General features: G+C 31.9%; 1 protein-coding gene across 2 annotated transcripts in view; it reads left to right on the top strand.

Annotated features, from left to right (window-relative positions):
- Window positions 1-24,365, top strand: part of LOC118202282 (transducin-like enhancer protein 4) — a 645,188-nt gene that overhangs the window by 608,808 nt on the left and 12,015 nt on the right. For both annotated transcript variants that reach the window (XM_085810638.1, XM_085810637.1), the window contains exons 22-23: window positions 386-468; window positions 6,906-7,086. In XM_085810638.1, the coding sequence (XP_085666764.1) occupies window positions 386-468; window positions 6,906-7,086 (264 nt within the window). The remainder of the gene's footprint in view (window positions 1-385; window positions 469-6,905; window positions 7,087-24,365) is intronic.

Here is a 24,365-nt window from a genome sequence, read left to right as displayed (position 1 = left end):
TCTATTGCCAAATCAGAGTCGGTCTGTTCACTACACGTGAAGAAACGAAATTTTGATGCAATAAGTATGGAAAGCTTTTTAATTTAGTTTGATGGATAAATCGATTGGATCTGATGTGCTACATAACTATTCATTAAGCGATTAAATTTTTCGATTAGATGTAGATAATAAAAAATTCATCATATTATTCAACTCAGTTAAGCTAACAACATGTTTAAATCATTATGTAATGAAGAAAACATGATCATTCAAAATGAATGTCTGTTTTGCCCTTCATTTGAAGCATTTCAGCATGTTTTAGCAGTTTTTCTAAATTATGTGTTGAGTTGTAACACGAAGTTTTTCTTCAGATGTTTCTGCTAATTTTATGCTGTTTTATTTGTAGGGTCGTCAGTTACAGCAACACGACTTTACCTCTCAAATATTTTCTTTGGGTTACTGTCCAACTGGAGAGTGGCTTGCAGTCGGGTAATGTATATTTTCTAATGTAATATTCAGATATTTCTAATGTAATATTCTAATGTATATTCGGATGCTTACCATTATGATTAATTATGTTATGATGATCTGTCTTAGACTGTAACTGAAAGATAAAGTAATCCGTTACACCGTTTAACTGTAAGGCATTCATTAGAAGGATTAAAAGGATTTAATTAAAACTCATGAGACTTGCCAACTATAATAGTAAAATTGCATAGTCTACCAAACGCAAAGTTTTTTAATTCACATGTATTAATTACATTTCTATTGTTTATTTGTTTTATTTTTAATGTTGTTTAATTTTCATGATTATAATTTATTCTTTTATAAATTAGTCATGTAAAAATATGCGATCTGAAAATTTCAAATTGCAGTCTAACATAGTGTCTTCAAACTGCGTTCTGTGGAAGCTTAGAGGTTTCAAGTAAAATCTCTAGAAGTTCCGCAAATTAAACTCAAAATCTGAAAGAATATTTTATTAACATGTGGCCTGCAGACTAGCCATTCAGAAAGATAATTAAATGAAACATTTCATTACTGTTCTTCTAGTTACCATTAATAATATAAATAAAATCTATTTTTTAAAGTAAACTTGTAATGAAGTAATGATTATTTTCTTTTCATTTTCTTAATATCGTGCAATAAAATTCATATACGAGTATTTCCAATGCTTTTTTTAACATTCATTATTATTATTAGGTTTCCATAAAAAATGTAGCTTTAGAAGTTCAGAAAAGGTGTTAGGGGTTCTTTGAGTCAATACTGTTTGAAATACTCTAACATTTCCAAAAAAAATTAAATTTTGAGGGGAGTATATAAAAATTTTAAAATAAAAAAATTAAATACGCTATCTGACCTTCGTATACTTAACATAAATTTAAGCTAATCATAACTAATTGCTTATCTTGTCGTACACTTCACAAAAAAAGGGGGGAAGAGGATAGTTTTATGTCTTCCGTACCACTGGGCCGATTGATGAAATTCAACTTGCGTTTTTTATGTCTCGAAAACGCGACTTAGGATATATATTAGATTTATATATAGCATTGTTTTAATATATGTTGTATATGACCCAAAATCGGACTTTTTCTGAAATAACATGCAATTTTTTTCCATATGTCGATTCTACGACTCAAATAATGCCAAACTGCCATGTTTTGTAAAAATAGCATTAATAGTTTTTAACAAATTAGCTCTTCAATGTTAATTGAATTTTGGATATATTTATTAATCTCTCTTTTTTTTATTAAACTTATTTGATTCTTCCTTTCACATTTCGAAGTTTAGGTTCATTTCAAATAAACTTCGCCCATTTTTTATCATTTATTTTTTAAATTTGTATTTTAAAATAATTTTTATAAATTTTTCGAAAAAAACTTCCGAATGATAATCGATAAAATTTTTACCACAATCTTAAAGAAGATGTATTTGTAAGAATACCTGCAAAAACCTAGACTTTTTTATTCAAATTTTCCGAAGATACACATGAATTTATATATTGGCGCGTTTGCAATTTGGCATATTTGTTGAAAGCGATAATAACATCAAATGTGATTTACGCATTTTGTTAAAATTATTTGAAAGTAGGAACGATGTAACTTTTTTCCCGCTAATGCAGAATGGAAAAAGGGAAAGGAAAATAGGTTGCCATAAGATTAAGAAGTTCGCCAAGTGAATTATTCTTGGCAAAAGTTGAAAAAATTCCGCAAAGATAATTTTTTTTAATTTCTCCGTAAATTTAGCACCAAATTTTACAAAATTTAATATTTAGGCATAATTTGAGTCCTAGAATCGAAACATGGAAAACAATTGCATGCCATTTCAGAAAAAGTCCGATTTGTATCAAAATACCTATATTAGAACAATGCTATATATAAATATAATACATATCCTAAGTCGCGCTTTCGAAATATCAAAAACGCAAGTTGAATTTCGTCAATCGGCTCAGTAGAACTGTCTTTTTTTTTTTTTTTTTTTTTTTTTTTTCCCTCGCAGTGTACATAATTTTTCAATGTACTTTTTAGAGAAATTCTAAATAATTTTATAATCTTCAGAATGCCTGAAATTTTTCTTCAGGTACTCTCTTTGTAACGAAACATCTTAACCACAGTTATGGTGAAAAAATAGCAATGCCTTTTATTTTTTTTAATTTAAGAATAATGACTGTTGAAAGTTTTTAATTAATGGGTAATGTGTATAATGATATAATTTATTGTTTCTGATATAATCACATTATTAGCTTTCTTATGCCATAATGTTTTCTCTGATCTATTCTAAAAATGCATTGGATCAAAACACTAGAAACACCTTCTTACTGAAAACAAAAAGCTGTGTTTAGTACAAAAAGTTTTGCATCCGACCGATAAATATTTAGTTGCAAAACATTTATCTTTAACAACTTCATTATTCTGCGTGAAATGTAGGCAATTATGAAAATGATTTTTGACTTTTTTGAACAGGAATAGAACTCCACGCATCCTGCACAGCGCTCCATAATTCCTCCAATTTGATGGATGATAATGTTTTAGTTTCAATAAAATTAAATACAAATTACTTTTGTTTAAATTTTCTATTTTTTTAATTCCGTATGTTCTCAACAAGTCCGGTGTCTGAGAGGGCAATGCCGGAACATCAGTTCTGTTTCCTTCGAACTAGATTTCCGTTGGCTTTGCTGAATGCTTCGAATAATTATCTCATTGGTACAGGCATGAGTTGATAGAACTGTTGATAGAGTCATGAGCCATGAGCAGAGTGGAATGTTCTCGTCTGTCAATGATATTATTGTGTTTTCTAAGATATCAGCTTACACCTGTTGGACATGATGTCATATCTGAAACACTGGGTCCACGTCGTACCAGGAAAACAGCACCAACAACATACTGCCACCTTCATCTTTAACGCTTTTTATTATGTCATTTTATATTCCAAACAAATTAATTTTTGTTTCATTTCTCCAGACCACATTTCTTCACTATTTATTCGATTTTTAGTGTCATTTTCGACATGGTACAATTTGGTAAAACACGTACACTTTTTGATATGTATTTTTTGTAAAAACGGAGCTTTCTTTGGATTTCGAGAATATACTTTTTCATTCGCCATTGTGCTTCAAATTGTTCTGGCACTTACATTAAGGTCAGTTTCACGTTGAAGTGCTTTGGCACATAAAAGTGGCTTCCCTCTTGACTTTTCGGAGAAGTATTCTTTTCTTGCTTAAAGTTATTTAAAAGTCCTACCCCTACTTTCGGGAATATTTTTTTGGCATTTTGTATTGCTGCAAAAACTTTCTGTAGGGAACATCTGACCGATTTTGAAATTTTTCTGATTAATAATCCACGGATGTGTGAGTCTTAAAATAGTAGTTTGTAATTCTCCGCTGTTGCAATGAATGCTCTGTCAGTTTTCTTCTAAATAGTTTACATGAGAAAAGTAATCATTTGGAGAGAAATTTCAGAGTTGAAAAAAAAAGAATGACACATCTTTATGGATCATTTTTAAGGAGTAAATGTTATTTCTGTTTAAAGTATTTTTTCCAATGCAGTTTTTGGATAATTTAGAGAAAAACGCTATACGGAAACAGCCTAATAATCAGTATATGTACTTAAAACACATCCCACTACTCAGTATATGTAGTTATGAAACAGCCCAATAATTAATATATATACTTATAGTCTCAATGAATTATATCCCTAAAGTCCAAACAATACACATTATCCATAAATTTGGAATGCTAAACAGACTTTGTTCTTAAGTTTTCAAATAAATAAATAAATAATATATCTGTTTCTTTAGCCATAGCTGTATTTCAATATCAAAACAATTTTTAATTAGATATGCAGTATGAATGGTATAGGTGTATTACGAATTACATCAGTTAGAGATATTATTAGAAAATTTAGGAATAATGTTAAGAAGAAATAATTATTTGGCTTCTAAATCACCAAGTTTCTTAAAAACATATAATTTTTAATCTCGAAAATAAATTAAAGACATTTTTAACTATGTCGAATGGTTGCATGCAGTATGGTAATAATGATGATGATAAAGTAAAGAACAAACACGTGGAATGAAATAGCATGTGGAGATAAAGTAGCATAATGAGCATAACGTAAGAGGATGAGAAAAAGATCGAAAGAATGAACCATACACATTTCTGATGTCAAGACCACTACTTATACATTGCGTCGCATAATTTTTGTCTTGCCAGTTCTGATAGCTTCCAAGAACCCTGGATATTTGTATGCAGCTTTGATCAAGTCTCAACTTTCATCGTTTTTGGTCACTTTCGGGAGAATGTGGAGAAAACTTATTCTTCTAGATGGCTGCACGCGTGATCGTATCGTTTGATGACAGTACTACGAGAAGTAACGCAGTGGCATTGGAAAATCAATTCTTAAAACTGAAATTCACAATAATACCAATAACCTCACTTTATCTCTTTTTTTTGTGATGTATTAGCAAATTCTTCCACGATTATTTTACTTTTATGTAGGTCGATGTCGCTGCATCAGTGCTACTGTGAGTGCTTCTAGAGAGTTTTCTTTTCTAAATGTTTCTCTCAGAAAGCAGTCATTCCTTCTGTTTTCACAGTTGACTTCAACAGTGGTACTAATATCTCATCTCATCTATCTCACAGGCTTATTCTGGCTTATTCTTATTATTATTCTGGTATGCAATCGCCCATGCTGCACATTGTAATTAGATGTTTCATATTTAGCGTCATCTTAACTAATGATGTAAATACGGCCCTTGACTCTCCTTTGAAATGAAAAAAAATAAAAATCGAGGGTCAAATTTACTATACCATTCACTATTTCCCTGTAGTATATTAACACAGTGCATCTATTTCATAAGTGTACCCATATTTTAACTCACCCTATTTATTATAAAATATGCTTGCTTATCCTTCTGAGTTCTCTAATAAGCCTTTCTGGAAGAAGGAAATTGAGAATAAAATTTTCTCAACATGATCCTCAATGCACATGGACCCGATAAATTTGTTTAATGCGTAGGCGAATATGAGGGAAGACGGAGAGTGTCGTATCCTAATTCGTTCAATTTTCTGTAGGGTCATGCTCGACGTGCGGCCGAACATCGTCGTGGAGCAGAACTGGCCCCTCTCTGTTGACCAATGCCGAGCACATGCGTTGCAATTTTTGGTGCATTTCGTTGATTTGCTGACAGTACTTATCTGCCACAATCGTGTCGCTCAGATTTAGGGAGCTGTGGTAGATGAGACCGGCCCAGACCACCAAACAGTCACCATAATTTTCTTTTGGGGTGCATTTGGCTTTGAAAAGTGTTGTGGTGCCTGACCGCGGTCCAACCACTGAGCCGAAGGTCGCCAGTTGTTAAAGAGAATCCACTTTTCATCGCACGTAACAATTCAATCAAAAAAGGGGTCGTTTTTCTTGCGGAGAAGAAGAGCAGATGACACTTCAAAACGGCGATTTTTTTTTATTTTTGCTAAATTCGTGAGACATCCACTTATCGAGCTTCTTTGACTTTCCTATACGATTTAAGTGATCAAAAATCGTTGTTTTGCTTACGCCAAGCTACTCCGTAAGCTCTCGAACAGTTATGCAAGGGTTTGTTTCAACTGAAGTCTTCAAATCGTCGTCATCAACAGCTGAAGAGCGTCCACTACGCTCTTGATCTTCCAGGTCAAATTCTCTACGACGAAACTTTTGGTGCCACCGTTGAACTGTAAATTCATTAACACTTTTCTCGCCCCATATTTTGTTAAGTAGCTGTTTGTGCTGCGCTGTGGCCTAGATTGTACTCATAAAAGTAAATTTTCCGAAAATTCCGTTTTCACATCTAAACAAAAACACCGAGTAAATATGTTCAAAGTAATTTTGAAACAAAATGATTATTACAGAAATATAGAGCCAAATTAGAACTTCAAAAAGATATATAAATGAATGAAATTCCTAATATTTTTGTTGCTAAAAATGTATAGGAAAGATAAACAGTTGCAAAAACCGGCATTATTTTCCGGACAACCCGATACTTACATTAACTTTTGATAGTGATTAATTATGTTATTTTATGAATATAAAGTTATAAAAGGTAAGAAAAATCATGATGTTCTAAATGTCTGATATCACAAATTAATTTGTAATTGAAAAATAACCATCAGTAAAAAAAAAGTTTTGCTAAAATATTTTGCTTCAAACTTTATTGTAAAATGTTAATCAGTTGTTGCTGGGTAAGGGACCCTTTCTCACTTAAACGCGAACTGAGTTTAATATTAGTCCATCTTTAAATACTGGTTCAGGAATTCTTCCTTATTCAAACTACTCTTTAATCGATGACAATTTAAATCATAGAGTTTCAAGTGTTTATTAACGAGATGAGGTTTATTTTCTGTTGCTAAAGCAATTTTTTTTTTTTTTTTTTTTTTTTTTCCATTTTTCCTTTAGAATGGAGAGCAGTAATGTTGAGGTCCTGCACTGCAGTAAACCTGATAAGTATCAACTTCATCTTCATGAGAGCTGCGTCTTATCGTTGAAATTCGCGTCCTGCGGCAAATGGTTCGTGTCCACGGGAAAAGATAACCTCCTGAACGCTTGGAGGACACCATACGGAGCCTCAATTTTCCAGGTAAATTATTTTACAGCATTTCGCTTTCCTTTAATCCTTTAACTGCCGTATGCCAATGTTTGGATTAGTTTACGAAAAATAATTTCCATTTTCCCTGAAAGATTGCATTATGATTAAGAAATGTGGTGTTATAATGCACATTGTGCTGAGCAGAACGTTATTTTAACACATCTCACACTGAGTGTGATTTTCCATATACATTTCGATTCAATATACGATTAGCAAAGAATGCTAATTTGGTAATTTTTATTTGTTTAAATGTCTTCCATCTGCAAAATTAAGATTTGGAGTATGATTTTTCTCTGCGAACTGCCGTATAAAATTGCCATAATGCGTAATTTCATCATATTCTCCTTTTCACAAATGGTGATCTGAATATTTTTCTCATAAAACTACTAATTTTATTTCAAAAGTTTCATTACCCCTTCATATGGATTTCTTTTTCTTGGTTGCGTTTGCCCTTAAACGTCGATGCATTTTATTCTTATTTAAAGAACGAGGATCTAAAAAATTAATCTATTATTTGTACACAAATGATAATTTTAATTTTATGAATTTGAATTTATAAATTAGATGACTCTTTTATCACCAGAGATGATTTCGACCCTCACTTTTTTATCCGTATAACTTTTGAAATAAAAAGACATTACCAAATGTTATCAACGTGCATTATTTTTAAAGAAACAATATAGAGAATATATAAAAATGCATGACAACACGTATAAAAGAGTGTTGCCACCAAATGTTAAAACCAAGTATTATTTTTAAAGAAGTAATATAGGGAATATTAGAAACTGTATGTCAACACTCTATCGAGAATTCTAAACTTATGCTACTTTTAAATATTTTATGATTTTGCTGTTGAATTTTATGCGGAATAAATGCGAAGAAAGTGATGTTTAACAGATAAAGTTTAAAAAAACCTAAATGTTCGTAATAAATGTCTAAAGTTGTGTAAGTCAAGATGACTAAGAAAACTCAGCATTGATTCTAAATATATGCTGCTGTTAAAAATTTTCGAATTTCGCTGTTGAATTTTATGTGGCGTAATAGGGTAGAAAATAATGTTTTAATAAATTTAAAACGGCGAAACAAAATTTATGTAAGTCATTTTGTTCACAAAATTTAACACTGATATGATGAGCTAAGAAAAGACTGAAAAAATACAAAAATGTGTGGTAACACATAACAGTCTATCGAGAATTCTAAAAATATGGGCTCTTAATACGTTTGTGTCTTTGCTGTTGAATTTTATGTGACGTAAGGGCGAAGAAAACGATATTTAATAATAAAGTTAAATAGACAAAAGAAAAAAAAAGAGAGAGAGAGAAAGTTGTTTTAGTAGGAGTGAGTCCAAACAGTATACTGGTAACTGCGATTTCAGCAAGATCATAAAGAAGCTTAACAAACCCTCTGATGCAACATTAGAATTTAAATCTTCTAAGTTTTTCTTTCTTTCTTTTTTCAAGTTATTTTACTTAGCTTAGGGCATTTTTTAAGATTTTATTTAACTTCTGAATTATACTTTATAATTATCTTCTATGTGTGTAAAACATATTACAATGCACGCGTTTATGAATATTTTAAAGATCTGTTCATGAAATGTATCGTACTGTGCTATTTTACTGATACATTTTCTGCTTTCTGCTCTTGAAGTTTGTTTGAGGCTATATATAGAACCTTTAATCTGTCAAAGATTTTATATGCAGTTACATCTTAAATAATGGAGAGTACAGGTAATCGAAGAAACGTGGGTTTATTAAACATGAGCAAGCGTAGAAAGAAAAGACGTATATCGTGGCAGGGCTTTTATAGGCTTGGTTCCTTGGCTTTAATCCTGTACAGTTACTGGGCAAGAGTTAACAGCATTGCAAAGAAATTGATGACGCAAATGGTGCAATAAAGTTCCTTGAAGCTGGATATATTTGAATTAAAATTAACAATTTAAAGGGCTATTGCCAATTAATTTAGTAATAAGGCTTTTCTATCGTTAAGTTTTTTTCTTCTTGAAGGGGGATATGTAAGGTATAAAAATTAAAGAAAATTATTAACAAATTAAATGTAATTGGAACAAATTACTAACTTAATCGTCAAATATGTAGCCCATCGCCATTCCACTCATAACTGCCGTCTTCTGTCATCGTACCATCTAGATTATCCTGCATAAACATAGTATATTTCACTGCAGTCTTTCTTCAACGGTACCTAAATGTATTATTTAGTCGAAAAACATCTAGTTCGGAAAAGCAATAGATAAGCATATACGTGCCGAATTTCTGCTTAGGCTGGAGACGCGCTGTAATGGGGCCTTCCTAAAGGACCTTCACGAAGGCCAAGGTTGTAACCGGGTTTACGTTTACTCCTTCCATACTAATTTAAGCGCGATGTGTATCAGTCAAGTAAAGCTAATGGAGGCTGCTCTATGCCCTTTTAATTGTTCCTCTTTAGTCAGAAGTCAGTTCAAGGACTTGGATTTTGACTGGAGCCTGAACCAAAAATCTTTCTCCATTGTCAGGTTTCTTTTACCGTAGGAGCTTATACGGAGTAGATATTTAACACGAAAACATTTATATTTGCGGTTTAGATTCAAGTGGTTTGATCGAATCTGACGGTCTTAACAGCGGATTTCTTTGCAGAGTTCTGCATTTGGATATTTAGCCAGTATTTATGCAGGAAACGAGATATCGCAAATGTCGGAAAGTGTATACATTAGGTGAAAGAAGCCCTGAAACACTAAAAACGTGAGCTAAAATTTGTTTACAGTTTTAGAAAAACAAGTAAAAAAAACAAGAAGCTTCGAATGGGGAATGGAACTTTTTTCCCTTCAACTGCCATCGTCTTCTCTAACACTAAGCACAAACGCATATAGATGGCGCAACAGTACATCTATATGCGTTTGTTAGAGTTACAGTTACAGGTGGCCGTTTCCTACATTTATGATGCATGTTAAAAAAAATGAAGAACTCCTTTGCAATCAGTCCTTTTTCTCGTCAAAAATCAGATTCTGGCTGAAATATTATCGTTCATTGATTTTGTTGTTGGCCGTCAACAGTAGTAGGTCTTTCTACACAGAGAAATTTCTCAATCTAAAGAAGAGAGATTCCTCGGCTGTCTTTCAAAAAACTCTGATCCTCTGAAAGTGACATAAGGTATTTTCTTTCTTCTTTCCGCATGCCTTCGTGGCGTAAGTCGAAGCATCCTCGAGGAATATTCGAGCGTCCAGGGTTCGAGTCCCGACGAGGGCATTACATATTTTTCACGTTTCCTGCTTCAAAAACCCTAATGACTCTACACTAAACCCCAAGTAGAGATTTAATTTCGCCATTTAACATTCATTTATTTATTATTAAGATTATAAGTCGTTTAGTTCTTAACACGTTCATTAATTTTTTCCTCCAGGCGAAAATAAAAACCATGCAAATATGATAAAAATAAATTGTTTAAAAATTACATATTTCATTACTGTCTATACAAGTAAATTCAAATATGTAAAACTGAGTACATTATCATATTAGACCGGTTAACTGTAAATGAATTAAACCATTTAGTTCTTAAGCGTAAGTTTAATTTTTTTTTTTAAATATATATATATATATATATATATAATTCATTAAAATGTTTCCTATTAAGGACTAAAGCAAAAAAAAAGTATGTTTTGACCATGTAACTGTTTCCACTTTACTTTCTTTAACTATTTATTTGGTTTAACAGTTGTTCAGTAATCAAAATTAGTTTTAACAGCTGTAAAATCAGTGTTTACTGGCCGAACGACATCGCTGATTTTTTTTTTTTTTTTTTTTTTTTCAAAAGTCTAAAGTAATCATTATAGAAAACGTTACCCAGTTTAATACACTTCTGTGGTTTTTTAAACAATTATAGTTTTTTAAACAATTAAGTCAAATAATTAGAGTGAAAAGTTATAAGAACACGAACGTAATTTACAAAATGATTGTAGGGAAAAAAAATTAACGCTTCCCGTGTCATTGGAACATGTTAGGAAGCCCTTTTCTAAAAGCCTATTTAAAAAAAAAGATTACTCCATTTAAAAAAAAAAAAAAAAAAAAAAAAAAAAAACTTAACTAAAAACTCCTCTCTCTTAATAATCATTCCCGGAAATTGGTTTTTGTAAGACCGGACGCGCTAATGAAGGCAGCTAATGAAATTTCGCTCTTAAACGAAACGGTTAAACGAAAAGTAGAAAGCCTTTTGTCCAAGGTTTAATATAGTTTTAAATTAAAATTTTCCTCTTTTTTCACTGCCACCACCACCTTCTCCCAATTCCATTCGAGAAATCTTTAATCCAAGAAAACGCCTGGCTCTTTTAATTTGTATCCAACGCAAAGGAAAATGCTGAACGGAAAATTTCGAACGAGTAATTTTCATATAAGAGGAAGAAAGAGCTCAAAAAATTATTTTAAAAAGGTAACTAGGAAAAAAAAAAGAAGAATCTCTCGCAAAAATAAACTTATTAAATTAACGCGCAAAACATAAAATTCCCCATAAAAATTTAACTTTGAAATTAATTAGACAATTTCGCCAACCTTTCTCCTTGCGAACAAAATTTCTCTCTTTTTTCTTCCTTTATTCAGGGAGACGAGATTAGAAGGTAGAACCTGTAAATTAAGTCGAACGGGAGGTATAGGGGGTCTGGGAAAAGGGGGCTCAAAGAAAATGAGTTAGTATGTTGATTAAATGCGAAACGGGGCCCGATTAGAAAAAAGCAGCTTCCAAATTAAAGACAGCGCCTTAGCGAGGGTGGAAAAAAAACACCAAAAAATGAGAAGTGCTTTATTTTCCACGCATGTATGGCGGCAATTTTTAATATTAATGAAAGGAATTTTTTTCAGTTATTCATTCGAGATGGTAAGGGTGGATAGAAGGGGGGACTTTTTGTTCATTAGCGAGCGGAGAAGCTATTCCTAAGTGCATTATCTTTGATCAGTTTTAATTGGGCGACCGTAGGAAACAAATCCTTTTCCCACATTAATTGGCGAACATTGTCTCCACTGGAATAACCTTGATTAATTCTGCTCCGAGTTTTTCAATTAGCCGCCTTTAAAAGGTATGCGAGAGAAATGGAATGGGTTTGTTGGAAAATGGGCTAAGTCACTACCGTGTTCGTAATTTTCCATACATAATCCTAATCCCTCTTTTCTTTGTATCTTAAGTGTGCAAAAGTCTTTTATAAAATTAATTGTTATTCTTTGTAATTTACTGTTTTCATACACGTTAAACTGCTCTTTCAATTTAAATTTAGAACATTTCGCCATAAATTAAACTTATAAAAACCATACTGTATTAAAAATGTTCAGCAAGTTGAATCATGTTGAGGCGTTATAACAGCAATTGTATTGTATTATGGGACTATAAAAATTTCTAGTGCTTAACCTGTTTGTTGAGTCTTATATACAAACAGAGCATTCCCTCAGTAATAGTGACACTAGCCAAGGTGTGGTGTTTGGTGTATTTAATTATGGCAAAGCACACTAGGGCTATCTGCCTAAGAGGAGGGATGCCTTTCTTGGAGGACTTTCTAAGGGAAACTGGCTCGTATACACGTTGCACATGGGGAAAACCACGAAAACACCCATGCAGCCAGCCCATTCGCGGGATTCGAACCTCGGACCGAACTACCAGTGTTCAGCGACTTTACCGCTCGGCCGCTGGTGGGCCACTAGCCAAGGAGTCATGTGATAAGGAGCAACACCTTCGACTACAGAAAAAGGGCGTTGGTAAGTCTACTACAGGAAGTCTTAGGGCCCTCTATTTACAACACCGTGACAAGAAAAGAATCAGTGTAGTCGGCCTTGGGCTCATTTGACCTTTACTTTCCAGAAACTGTTCTAATAATCTTGTTTTGAGGTTGTATAATGCCCATAATACCAATAATGCCCAGAGTACCAGCTTCTAGATAATGAATAACAGTTAAATTAGTGAATGCTTTTTTAAAAAAATTTACAAAGATAGCCGAGTTAATGGGCCGCAAGCAGCTTCTCTCGAGCTATTACAACAATATAATAATACTTTACTGTGTAGCTTCCTAAGACTTGGTGACTCTGATATCTTCGTTAAATGATTTGTGCCCACAAAAGCATTAGCAAATTTTATTACATGGTGTGGCAATTATCCGTTTAGCAGATGCAATGTCTTTATAGCGGTGTCATCAAATCCTTTAAAGTTGTAATCTGAAAAATATGTGAGTTTAGGCTATTTGAAAGACAGTATCGTCATTCGAGGCTATTTAAATTATACATAACATCTATTTACTTTGTCTTGACATCTTTTGTTTTTGTAATTATTGAATGCCATAGAGCTCTATAGTTGCATTTACTGAAGCTTAAATATATTCTGTGACTGGTTTTATCATTGTGATGAAGCCCTTTGTGTATATCAAGTCAGGAAAATCTCGTCGCACATGATTTTCATGACTTGATGCACACAAAATCTGTCTTCAGCTATTTTGATAAATCTTAGATCCAGCATGTCTTCAAAGTGTTAAGTATGTATACTTTTTCATCTAGTAAGAGATTTTTCACCTTCCTTATCACCTGAATTTCTTGGTGGAAATCTTGGCGAGGGCACTACTGATTTTTTTTATACATTACATCGCACATTATAGTTTTGAGTGTTTCACGTGAAATATTTCTATATTGCTAATAAACTCATCATTTTACATAATAAATAATAATAAATTATGTTACATAACCTTATATTACATAATAATATATTACACAATTTTTAACGTAGTAAAACAATTTATATCTCAGGCTATGCGTTCTTATTCGCTTTAATGTATGCTACTTAAAGTTAATTTGTAAATTTTGCATTTGGTAAATTATTTGTTTCTTAAATTTCTTTTATATTTCGGATTTTGCGAAATTTTTAATTCTATTTGTAGCTATTAAACGTTTGCGATTAAAAAGTACTTTCAACCAATGAGAAGTTCATATGCTGTCCCGTTAGGGGATAGTCCCATACATTCGATTAGAAGGTCTATTTAATGACATTAATGATGCCATGAGAAGAATATTGTCTTTAAATATTCATCTTTTGATATTAATATCATGAGCGTTACCATTAAATATCACGAGATGCATGACATTAACGTATGCTCATGAAAAATATGATGTGTTTTATCTTTTTTTTCCCCACATTCAAATCTTTTTTACAATCTAATATGAGATCTTAGGCTTCCATCATACACATATTACATGTTCCTTTCATATTTAGTTTTATTTTTAATTGTCTTATTTTAAAATATTTTATTTTCAATTGTCAGTTAGTTTAATTAAAGTTGTTAAAACTTTGTCAGTTTAATTAACTTTAATGTAGTTAACTTTTAATGTAGATTATGTAAACCAAATAATTTCCCATTCAAAATATTATCTGTTTTCATACTTTGTCCTAAAGCGTAGGTCGCTTTAGGACAATTGTCAGTTAGTTTAGGACAATTGTCAGTTAGGCAATTGTCAGTTAGTTTAATTAAAGTTGTTAAAACTTTGTCAGTTTACTTTTAATGTAGATTATGTAAACCAAATAATTTCCCATTCAAAATATTATCTGTTTTCATACAACGCTTTAGGACAAAAACACTTCTGCGAAACACTTCTAAGTGGTTTCAAGGTATAAAACTGTAAATTATAAATTTAGCGGTTATAGTTCTTGGGCTCAATGTAATAAACGGAAGACATTCTGAAAAATTTTAGCGAAAAAAAAAGTGCGAACGAACTAGAAGTAAAACGTATAAGTTAATGAGGTGGAAAAAAAAAGGATTCCATTTGTGTAATGATTGAAAACATTCTAACATACGTTGCATATAATTATTAACATTGCCTCTCACCACACACATACACTCAAAACTCTTTATAGAGAAACTAATTACCTGCTCATCACTTTTGTCTGTGTGTTCCTTTGCTGTCACATTTCATGCACATGGTCAGTTCGTGATATGTGTTTCCTTAACAAGTTGCTTGCGTGCTCTTTGTTGTTCATAAATTGACTTTTCTGCTTTAATTGCTTTGGTCGCTCATGGTTAGTCAATTTTACAAATTGCTATTCACCAAATGGCATGTAATCTTTAAAACGCAAATACAAGAAAAGTCTAATAACGATTAGGTCACGCGAAAAATGTGACGTCACGCAAAATTTCATTTTTCACTTTTCTATTTCTATACTAACTATTCCCTCTTTTAATACAGCTGTCTTTATATTCACTTTATATTGAAACTAACTTGTTGATTAAAGAACACCAAGTAGCCGGATTAACTAAGATCACAGCTCATTTGGATATTCAAAAAATTCTGTTAATTTGATTGTCTTTTATCTGCAGACTTCACTTATCATATTTTGTTGCAACTATGATTATGGATTTTAAAAAATATGATGTGTACACCACATGACTTCCTTCTACGGAATATTAAATTATACGCATTTTTCCTGCATTTCATTTAAACTTATGGAATTGAATTAAACCTACTTCTTCGATAGCGCATAAACCATAATAGAATAAATGTACTTTTTTAAAATTCACTATATTTATTTACCATAGCGATACTCTGGCGCTAGTTTCACTTAACAGCGTTACATCTCATTCATTTCATAACTCGGAATGAAAAAAAAAATTATAACATCTAAAGAGTTCTCTAATCGTTGCCACATGTCCTATTCAAACACTATAATAAATCTAAAAAGATGTATAAAAAAAATTAAACAAATAAAAAATAAACAGTTTTTCTCAGACGATTCAGCGCTGCTTACCTAATGTGCATCCGCTACTCTCCTCTGTACGATCTCCTCTCTGTCATTTTCCTCTGTACGATCGTACGAGATAGACTGGTGACAATATTTTCTGCTAATACGAAACACTTATTTCAACGAATTTCATTAGAGATATATTTCTCATTCAATTAATTAAGTTCTCACTTCGCAACAAGGCAAAAATACATAAGAATTCAAAATATCTTTATCAAAAAATTGAAAGATGTAGAAACATAAAACACCAAATACAGTTAAAACAATTAAAAGAACAATTTTTACAATTAAAATTAGAGTTTCTGCTCAAAAACAAGCAATTCGGCCAGCAGGCAAAAAGGCAGATTCTTCGGTGCACAAAACTAAAATTTTCTGCTAAGTTTCAAATGTAAACAAATATGGCTGCTATAGTAAGAAAAGTTAGGCTTAGCCGCACTTAAACAATATTAAAATTGTTGATAATTCTACAAGTGTCGCATGCAGTTTAACTAAAGACATAAGAACCTTAACCGGAACATAAGAACAATATAATTCAATCATTTTTAAAGCGAAAAATGCACAGTTTACCAACATATAAGCATAAAAAAAACTGAGCTCACCGAACCGAGTAACAGAGTGGATATATATATATTTATATACTTTTAGTGCGGCTCACTGCAACCAAAAAGGGAGGTACACAACTACATATTATAGCAAATTATATTACAAAATACAAAATTTCAACGTTCTGAGACTACTAGTTTTTGAGCTATGTGAGATACATACATGCGTACGATCGTACAGACGCCACGAAAAAAATCTCTTCTGAATTCATTTTAAATCAGTTTTATAATTCGTTTGGGAAACGAATTCGTTCCTTTACTTCGTATAAGGAAGTAAAAATCCTAAAAAAACACTCCAACACTCCTAAAAAAAAAGATTGGGGGGGCAGGATATATCCTCAACCATAACAAAATCAATCGCAAAAGAAAACTTCATGTACACCGAAAGGCAAATCGAAATGCTGTGGATAGAATTGCAAATGCACCGCATAGCGTAAGACTTAAATTACTTGCATGGGAGGTAATTGCCATAACGTCAGCAAGTTTGTTCAATACTTTTTTTTTTTTTAAAGCTCTTATCATAGTTAAGTAATGACGCGTCGAATGAACCAAAAAAAAATAGGCTTGTATATAACACATAATTACATTTTTATCAATGCTTATAAAGCCTTATGTGTGAAATGGAGGATATGTCGTATGTTATGTAAATAAATTTTGTAGGCTTTTTATAAAATATGCATTGCTCTGTATTATTTTTTTATGTTATTTCAGTGACTAAGGAGATGAAAAACGCATAATAAATTAACGAAATTCTTAATTTTATTTATTCTTGACTCAGAAAGAATAAGCGATTCGTAAAACTGGAGTTCTAAGTATCTGTGTCTGGATAGTTGGGGGACTGTTGCGCCTACTTGATAAGAATCTTATTTAAGTTTATTATGTATCAGATATAAATTTTGCAATAAATAAATAAATAAATAAAATGTTGTTATTCAAAATTTATCTGGCTTTCTTTCTGGTTAGGTTGTGTTATTTATTACGCAAAGCATGCCAAAGCTAACTAACTGCCTTAGTAGAAATGCTGCTTTCGTGTAGGAATTTCTGAAAGTACTCAAATCTACAAGGGAGAAAAACTACGAAATCTCGTTGCAGCCATTATGTTGATCTGCTAAACACCGAATTCAGGATAAATGATCAGCGTTCTACTCAGCTATTAATGGCTCCGCTGCAACCTTAGGAGTACTAACCGAATGCATCAAAACAGCAAGTTCGACACAATTTCTTACCTGTTAATGGTTTGAACAAATGCGATGCTTTTTAACAGTCTTAGTCATTTTTTTTTTTTTCTAATTTCAATATATTATGAAAAATACATGCAATCGATTGCTTGGTGTTTTGGAAAGAAAGCATCCTGCAAATCTAAGACCTTTTCATATTCGTCAGTATGCCGCTCAGACAATATAGTAGTTATCGGAGCCGACTACGATACCGATAACTACTAAGGGCCCGCATTCGAATCCTGGTGAAGGCATGGCTGTAACTGTCCGTCCCTTTATAGAAGGCAAAGGTGGCCCACCTATTAGGTGCCTCCATATAAAGTGGACCACCACTTCTGGCCTTAGTAGTGGCCAAGGCGGCTGAGGGCCCGCCATTGGAAAACAGAATATATTCGACAGTATTCGAAGCAACTTGCTTTACAAGCAAACTCAAAGCCGGGTGTCCAGTCAGTTCCTTGTTGGAAACAGACGCACGTAACCAAGGTTCTCTAAGCCCCCTTTCCCAGATCACCAAAAAGCAGTTTTATAACAGCACATTTGGCGTAATAACGATCGGTCGCTATAATGAAAATGGATTTAATGTAGTGTCATCAGCTGAGAACTTCTGGTGTTGGTTGTTATAGCATATGATGGCTATTACGAGTGGTCGTTACAGGAATGATTGCAATAATAACTGAAAACTACAAGCACTTATAAAAGCTTCACATTTTTAATAAATAAATTCATGTTTTGACGTATATCAAGCCCTCCAGTGCCAAAAAAAAAATAAGACTGAGAACTTGTATAGACTATGAGGTAAACATAAAACGTAAAAAAAAATTGTGGGCCCTCACTGGAATTTTAAGCTGGATTTTACAGTTTTCGGTTAGAAGTACTAACCGAATGCATCAAAACAGCAAGTTCGACACAATTTCTTACCTGTTAATGGTTCGAATAGGGAGGCTGCATAGGCAGTTTCGTTGTTTCGTTTTTTTTTTTTTTTTTTTTTTTTTTTTTTCCCATGTATTATGTGAATTTGAGTAAACTTGCCTTAGATGTTCCATTTAATGTTGTCATAAGGAGTCCTAATGAGTCATTAGGTAATTTTGAAGCAGGAGATGTGAAGAATGTGCAATACCGTCACCGGGACTCGTTCCTGGATCTATCGAATACGCGCCGAGTGTGCTACAACAGAAAGTTCGACGTATTATTACTGCAGAAATGTGTGATTTGTGCAATTATTTATAATCAAGGCTTAGTACCTATATTTGATTCTAGTGTATGTAAATAAATGTTTACATTTAGTTTTTAACAAATCTGAACATTTAAGTGCATTAAATTTTGGATAGCTCTTGTTTCTTTATGTTACATAATTTCTTTCCGTTGGTCAAGTCAAAACTCATGGTTGTACCGCTTTTCTTCGCATTGCTACTTCTCCCAATAGAAGGGGGGGCACTTTTTCAATAAGACAGGAGAATGCCACTCTCTTAATAACGGCGAAGGTAAAAAATTTGCTCCAGTTACTGATTTCATAATTTTTTCCCCCTCCTTCGAGTGAAAATATTCGGAGACTATAATGTGTAATGTCTTTTATTTAACTAAAAGAGAAATTCTTTCGTGAAGGATTATCAAAGAATTAAATGAAGAAAGTTTTTTTTTCTTCCTTTATTAGTTTTTACTTCCTTTCATTTGGTTCCAGTTAGATATCTTTGAAATTTTACACCGACATAAGAAGAAGAAATGAGGGGAGAAAAAAAGAATATTTCGAAGAATGTGTTTAGGAATACTTCATGAAACCAAAATATGCGTATTTAAAGAAAAATTTCCCTTCCCCCCTTTTTTTTTTTTTTTTTTTTCTTTTGTCTTCTTTTTTTTTTAACTGGAAGGTTTCCATATGCCCGTAGAACAGTATTTTAAGTGAATTAAGAAAAATCTAGAAAGATATTTTAATAAAACGCTACACTGAGTATTGAAAATTTGATACAAAGTAAGATTTCCTATTGAGAGTATTTTCATTTCACTTTTATTTTATTTTTGTTAACGTGGTTTCGAATTTAATTGGGAGATTTATTTAAGTAACAATCCCTTCTAGTTTTTTTTTCCCCATAATTTATATTTTCTTTTGAATAGGATTCCGCACATATTTGATTACTGTAGGTTATGAGTTGCGAAATTTCCAGAATATTTATTCAATGTTTTAACTGTTATTATTCATTAACATTATATATATATATATGATATCGTAATTTTTGCGGAAGATGAAAACCAATTCAATCTTTAGTCATGGTCAAGAAGACTGTTACTTAGATAACGACTGGCGCGAAAATCACAACTGGCTTGATGATTAAAACATCATTTTTATTTTGCACAAGAACAATTATTCAGAAATACTCGTTTGCTTAAACTGGTACAACACTAGGGATGCTAAACTCGTTCGATAAATTCTGTACATGAAGTTTACACTACAGAGAAGAAAGGCGAAGCGAGAGACAACATTATCCTTTGTGGAAAGCAACATCTTATAAGAAAGTACTACGTACTAACTGGGGTCGTATTTATTAGTCGGAAAGTCTTTGTGTCAATCCTGTGCAGCGATTGGGCTAAACTTTGCAGTATAGAGAAATTGCAGGAAAAGAATGACATAATATGCTGCAGAGTGAAGCAAAATGGTGCAACCCGTATCTTTGAAGCCGGGATGTGTTTAATAAAAATTTATCAATTTAAAGGTCTATTGCCAATTGATTCCATATAAGTTTAATAATTTTGTTTCATATTTTATATTATATATATATATATATATATATATATAAGTAATTAAAAGGCCTAAGACTTGCGCTAAAACTGCAAAGTAATGAACCAATAATTTATAATAAGAAAACTATCCATGTACCATCTCCAAGAAACAGAAACTCAATTTAAAACCACGAATAAAAAAACTTTTTAGTCAGTATTTTAATTAGTATTTTAATTAGTATTTTAAGCTAGTACTAGTTTAAAATACTAATAGGTAATTTAAATACTAATAGTATTAAAATTACGTACTAACTAGGGTTGTATTTATAAGTCGGAAAGACTTTCGTAATTTTAAATACTAATACTAGTTTCTTAAGAAGGAATTCAAATTAATGAACGTAATGAAGATGCAATTCATGGCAAATGTTACATTTTTTTTATTTTTGGGCATAAAATTTTTGAAATAAGCATAATGCAACTAAAATGGCATAAGAGGATCGCTTATTATTCAGTAATTTCAAGAATATTTTTCACACATTTACAGCATTGCAATTAGTGATAAAGAGAAGTGACAAACTTCATAATACAAATAATCTGCCTACTTTGGAATGTAAGTGAAAGCCAACTTTCTTTGGAAAAGTCTCCGAGTTCCATGCCATTGGAATATTCTCCAACGGAAACCATTTTAGAAAGAAGTCCATACGTTTTCATTCATAATCAATTATTTAGTCTTTAAGATCATAAAATGCCAAACAAATAGCTTTTACTCTAGGAACTTAGTCTTTTAAAATTACCTCTGTTTGAAGAATGAAAATACAAGGTGCAGCAGTGAGTCGGTCGATTTAAAAAATGTTACCAAGAATGAATGATTAGCTTTATTCACTTAAAATTCACTTAAGGATCCGACCTCGTTCGGATACCATTTTTTTAAAAATGGTTTTGATTTTAACTATAAACATATTAATTTGAAGATAAGCATATTAATGAGTGAAAACAATTTAAAACGTAATGCTAAGTAATTTTAATTTTGAAAAATTATGAAAAAAAGGATAATTTTTGCTTAAATTTTGCCTTTAACAATCACGGTGAACAAAGTATATATAAATATGCAGTTTTTTTAATTTGTATTTATGTTTACACTTGTTTTGTATGCAATCAAGCAAAATAATTAAGAAATATTCATATATTCTTGAGATATGTCAAAATGTATAGTATTTACTGTATATTTTCCTATTATTGCATCCAAAATCTAAAAATAAAAAGTAACAATTCAATTTCTAATTAATATTTCTAAAATCTTTTGCTTCAGAGCATGCATCAGATTATATAAAACATATATAAAAAGTATCATTAAATTTTATCCATAAAGTTTTGAGTTATGGCTGTTACCATTGGCAATATTTACAGAAAAAAAAACATTTTTCAGAAAACAAGTTTAAAGTTTTCATATAATTTCTTAGTGAAAAAAGCATCCCTGATAATTAAAATTCCTCTGCTTTGTAACTTGACACCTTGGTTTTTTCTTCCCACACTTTGCACCTTTTCTTTCGAACAAAGCATAATTTTTTCTTTGAGTTTTTGTAAAACTTGTGGAGTGCCACCAAAAGTCATGATTTTGCACTTTATCAAGTTTTCGAATTCCCTGCTCAATGTAAAATTCAGGGCACATACCTAACCTTGAAAATGCTTCAAGCAAACCTATAAATCCATCATTAAATAACATTAAATAACACAACACTTACATTTGCTCCAAACATTAATATTCGCAAGTTTATGAATTTTTCTTTCGGAACAATTTGCAATAAAATGCCATTAAAACGTTCCTTGACATTTTGAGTTTTGTCATGTAGACACTTTTTAATAACTCTTGTTTATGTAGGCAACTCCATATATGTAGGTTTAATTAAATTCAAAATATATATTGATATACCAGAGGTTTTTGCCTAATTTTTTTGTTTCTGATTTTTTTCTGATTTCTGCAATTACACATTCATAGTTGCACCAATTCATTGATTATTGAGGAGGGCATTGGCTTCGAAGAAGAGCTACAATGGAACAAGCAGTTAGTACAACCTGTTGCATCTCAATTAAGTTTCAAACATGACTTCTAATTGCAATTCCCAATTCTGTAGTTTATCAATAAAAGAATCAGTCAGTTTACCTTTTCCTTTCAATTCAGGAGCGGAGTTTTTTACTTTTTGTAGTCTACTACCAACCCTTTTCTGTACATGTTCAATGCATTCCACTTTCTTGACCGAATCTTTACCATATATATCTTTTACTATTAAAAACCCCTTAGAATCCCCATCCTCGAAACACTCCGTGTACTTCAGCTTTCGTAACGTAATAGATCATTCAAACAGGGGATAAGCACCAACTGCTTCCATACCCGAAGCTGCTTCTTTATAATTTGCAGAACAATTATGTTACGCTTTATATATGTCGTGCTGAAGATTGCATGCCATTCTGTTTATTTTGTTGCAAATGATGCAAAAATGTGACATAGCTTTCAAATCAAGCACTTTGTCAACGCTAATCGACAAAGCAGCAACACATACATTCAACGTCGAATACCCAAAAAACTAACACCAGATTCTTAAAATGTATTACAAAATATCTTAACTTAGTACGCAGGTTTACAAAATAATTTACAAAATCTTGATGATAAATCTAAATAGGTATATCTATTTAAACGCTCACTTCCGGCACAGAATATTGGAACTTCTGGTTTATTCAATTACAGAAAAATGCTTATAACTTCAGTTCTAATTAACCTATCAACAAGCAAAAACTTGTATTTGATAGCTAAAGATGTATTCTTTAAGATAATGTAATAAATTAAAAATCGAAATTTTGACCGAAAATCGTCTTTTGTACGAGGTCGGATACCTTAAAACACGTTAAACATTTAGTTTCCAAAATAAATAAATATATATATATATATATATATATAAAAAGTGTTTTTTTTTTTTTTTTTTTTTTTTTTTTTTTTTTTTTTTTTTTTAAGTAATGTCTTTCAGATGCCCACCATCTCTCTGTACGCACTCGAAAAGTCTTCTGCTAACATCGCCCATTACTTGTTGCAGCATCTACCCAGGAATTCGTTGAATTTCTTCCTTAATTCGAAGTTTCAACTCCTCGATTGCGTGAGGGGCTGGAGAATTGAACACTTGTGATTTCAAGTAGGGCCACAAAAAAAAAAAAAAAAAAAAAAAAAAAAAAAAATCAACCTCTTTTTTTACTGCCGCTATGCCTTTGGGTGTACACACTGATTTCTCACTACCACCTCTTATTTACTGTCGAACCAGTGGCCAGTTCTTGATGGTTTCGTACCCAGTTCTTGATGGCATAGGCTGATGGAACAGCATTATTACGATGAATCTTGAACTCTCTTCGAAATTCACGCTAAACGATCACTTAAATCTTGCCATTTTTATAAAATGCCTTTACAGCATTAGCACGTTGAGCTTCTGTCCAAAGCTCCATTGTTACTAAAAATGCTTTAAAGTTCTTTTACAAGTTGGCGATAGAATCATTCTCTCCACTTTAGCCAAAGCAAAGCAAGCGCTGTTGCCAAATCGTCCGAGTCATTGCCGCACCTTACATATTTACATCTCTATCCTTACACTCGAAATGCAACTTAGGTGGTGTAAAAACAGAAATTTTGGGCGAAGCATATATATTAAAAAAATAAAAATTTATGCATACTTATTGAATTCAGTCAATGAGATACATTCTGCAAGAGAAAAAGAGGAAGAATGACCTTGTTGTTTACATTAGCTGTACATAAGTCACGTGATCTCTGATGTCATCGGAATGTATCTCATTACTGCTGAAACACAACTTTTTTTTTTTTAACATCAGATACCAGACACGTGTCAAATTTTTTATATCAGTAGGCATTTTATATAGAATTCTTGTTTTTTAAAACTTATTAAATGTTTGTTTAAAACAACTTAAATTTTATAATGATACAAAAAATGTGTTTTGTTTATAA

This window comes from Stegodyphus dumicola, chromosome 2, assembly GCF_044657685.1.
Source record: "Stegodyphus dumicola isolate Sdum_Otavi_A_Nest chromosome 2, ASM4465768v1".
NCBI classification, from domain to species: Eukaryota; Metazoa; Arthropoda; class Arachnida; order Araneae; family Eresidae; genus Stegodyphus; species Stegodyphus dumicola.
Note: the sequence above shows the minus strand (reverse complement) of the source record. Positions and strands in the feature narration are given on the sequence as shown.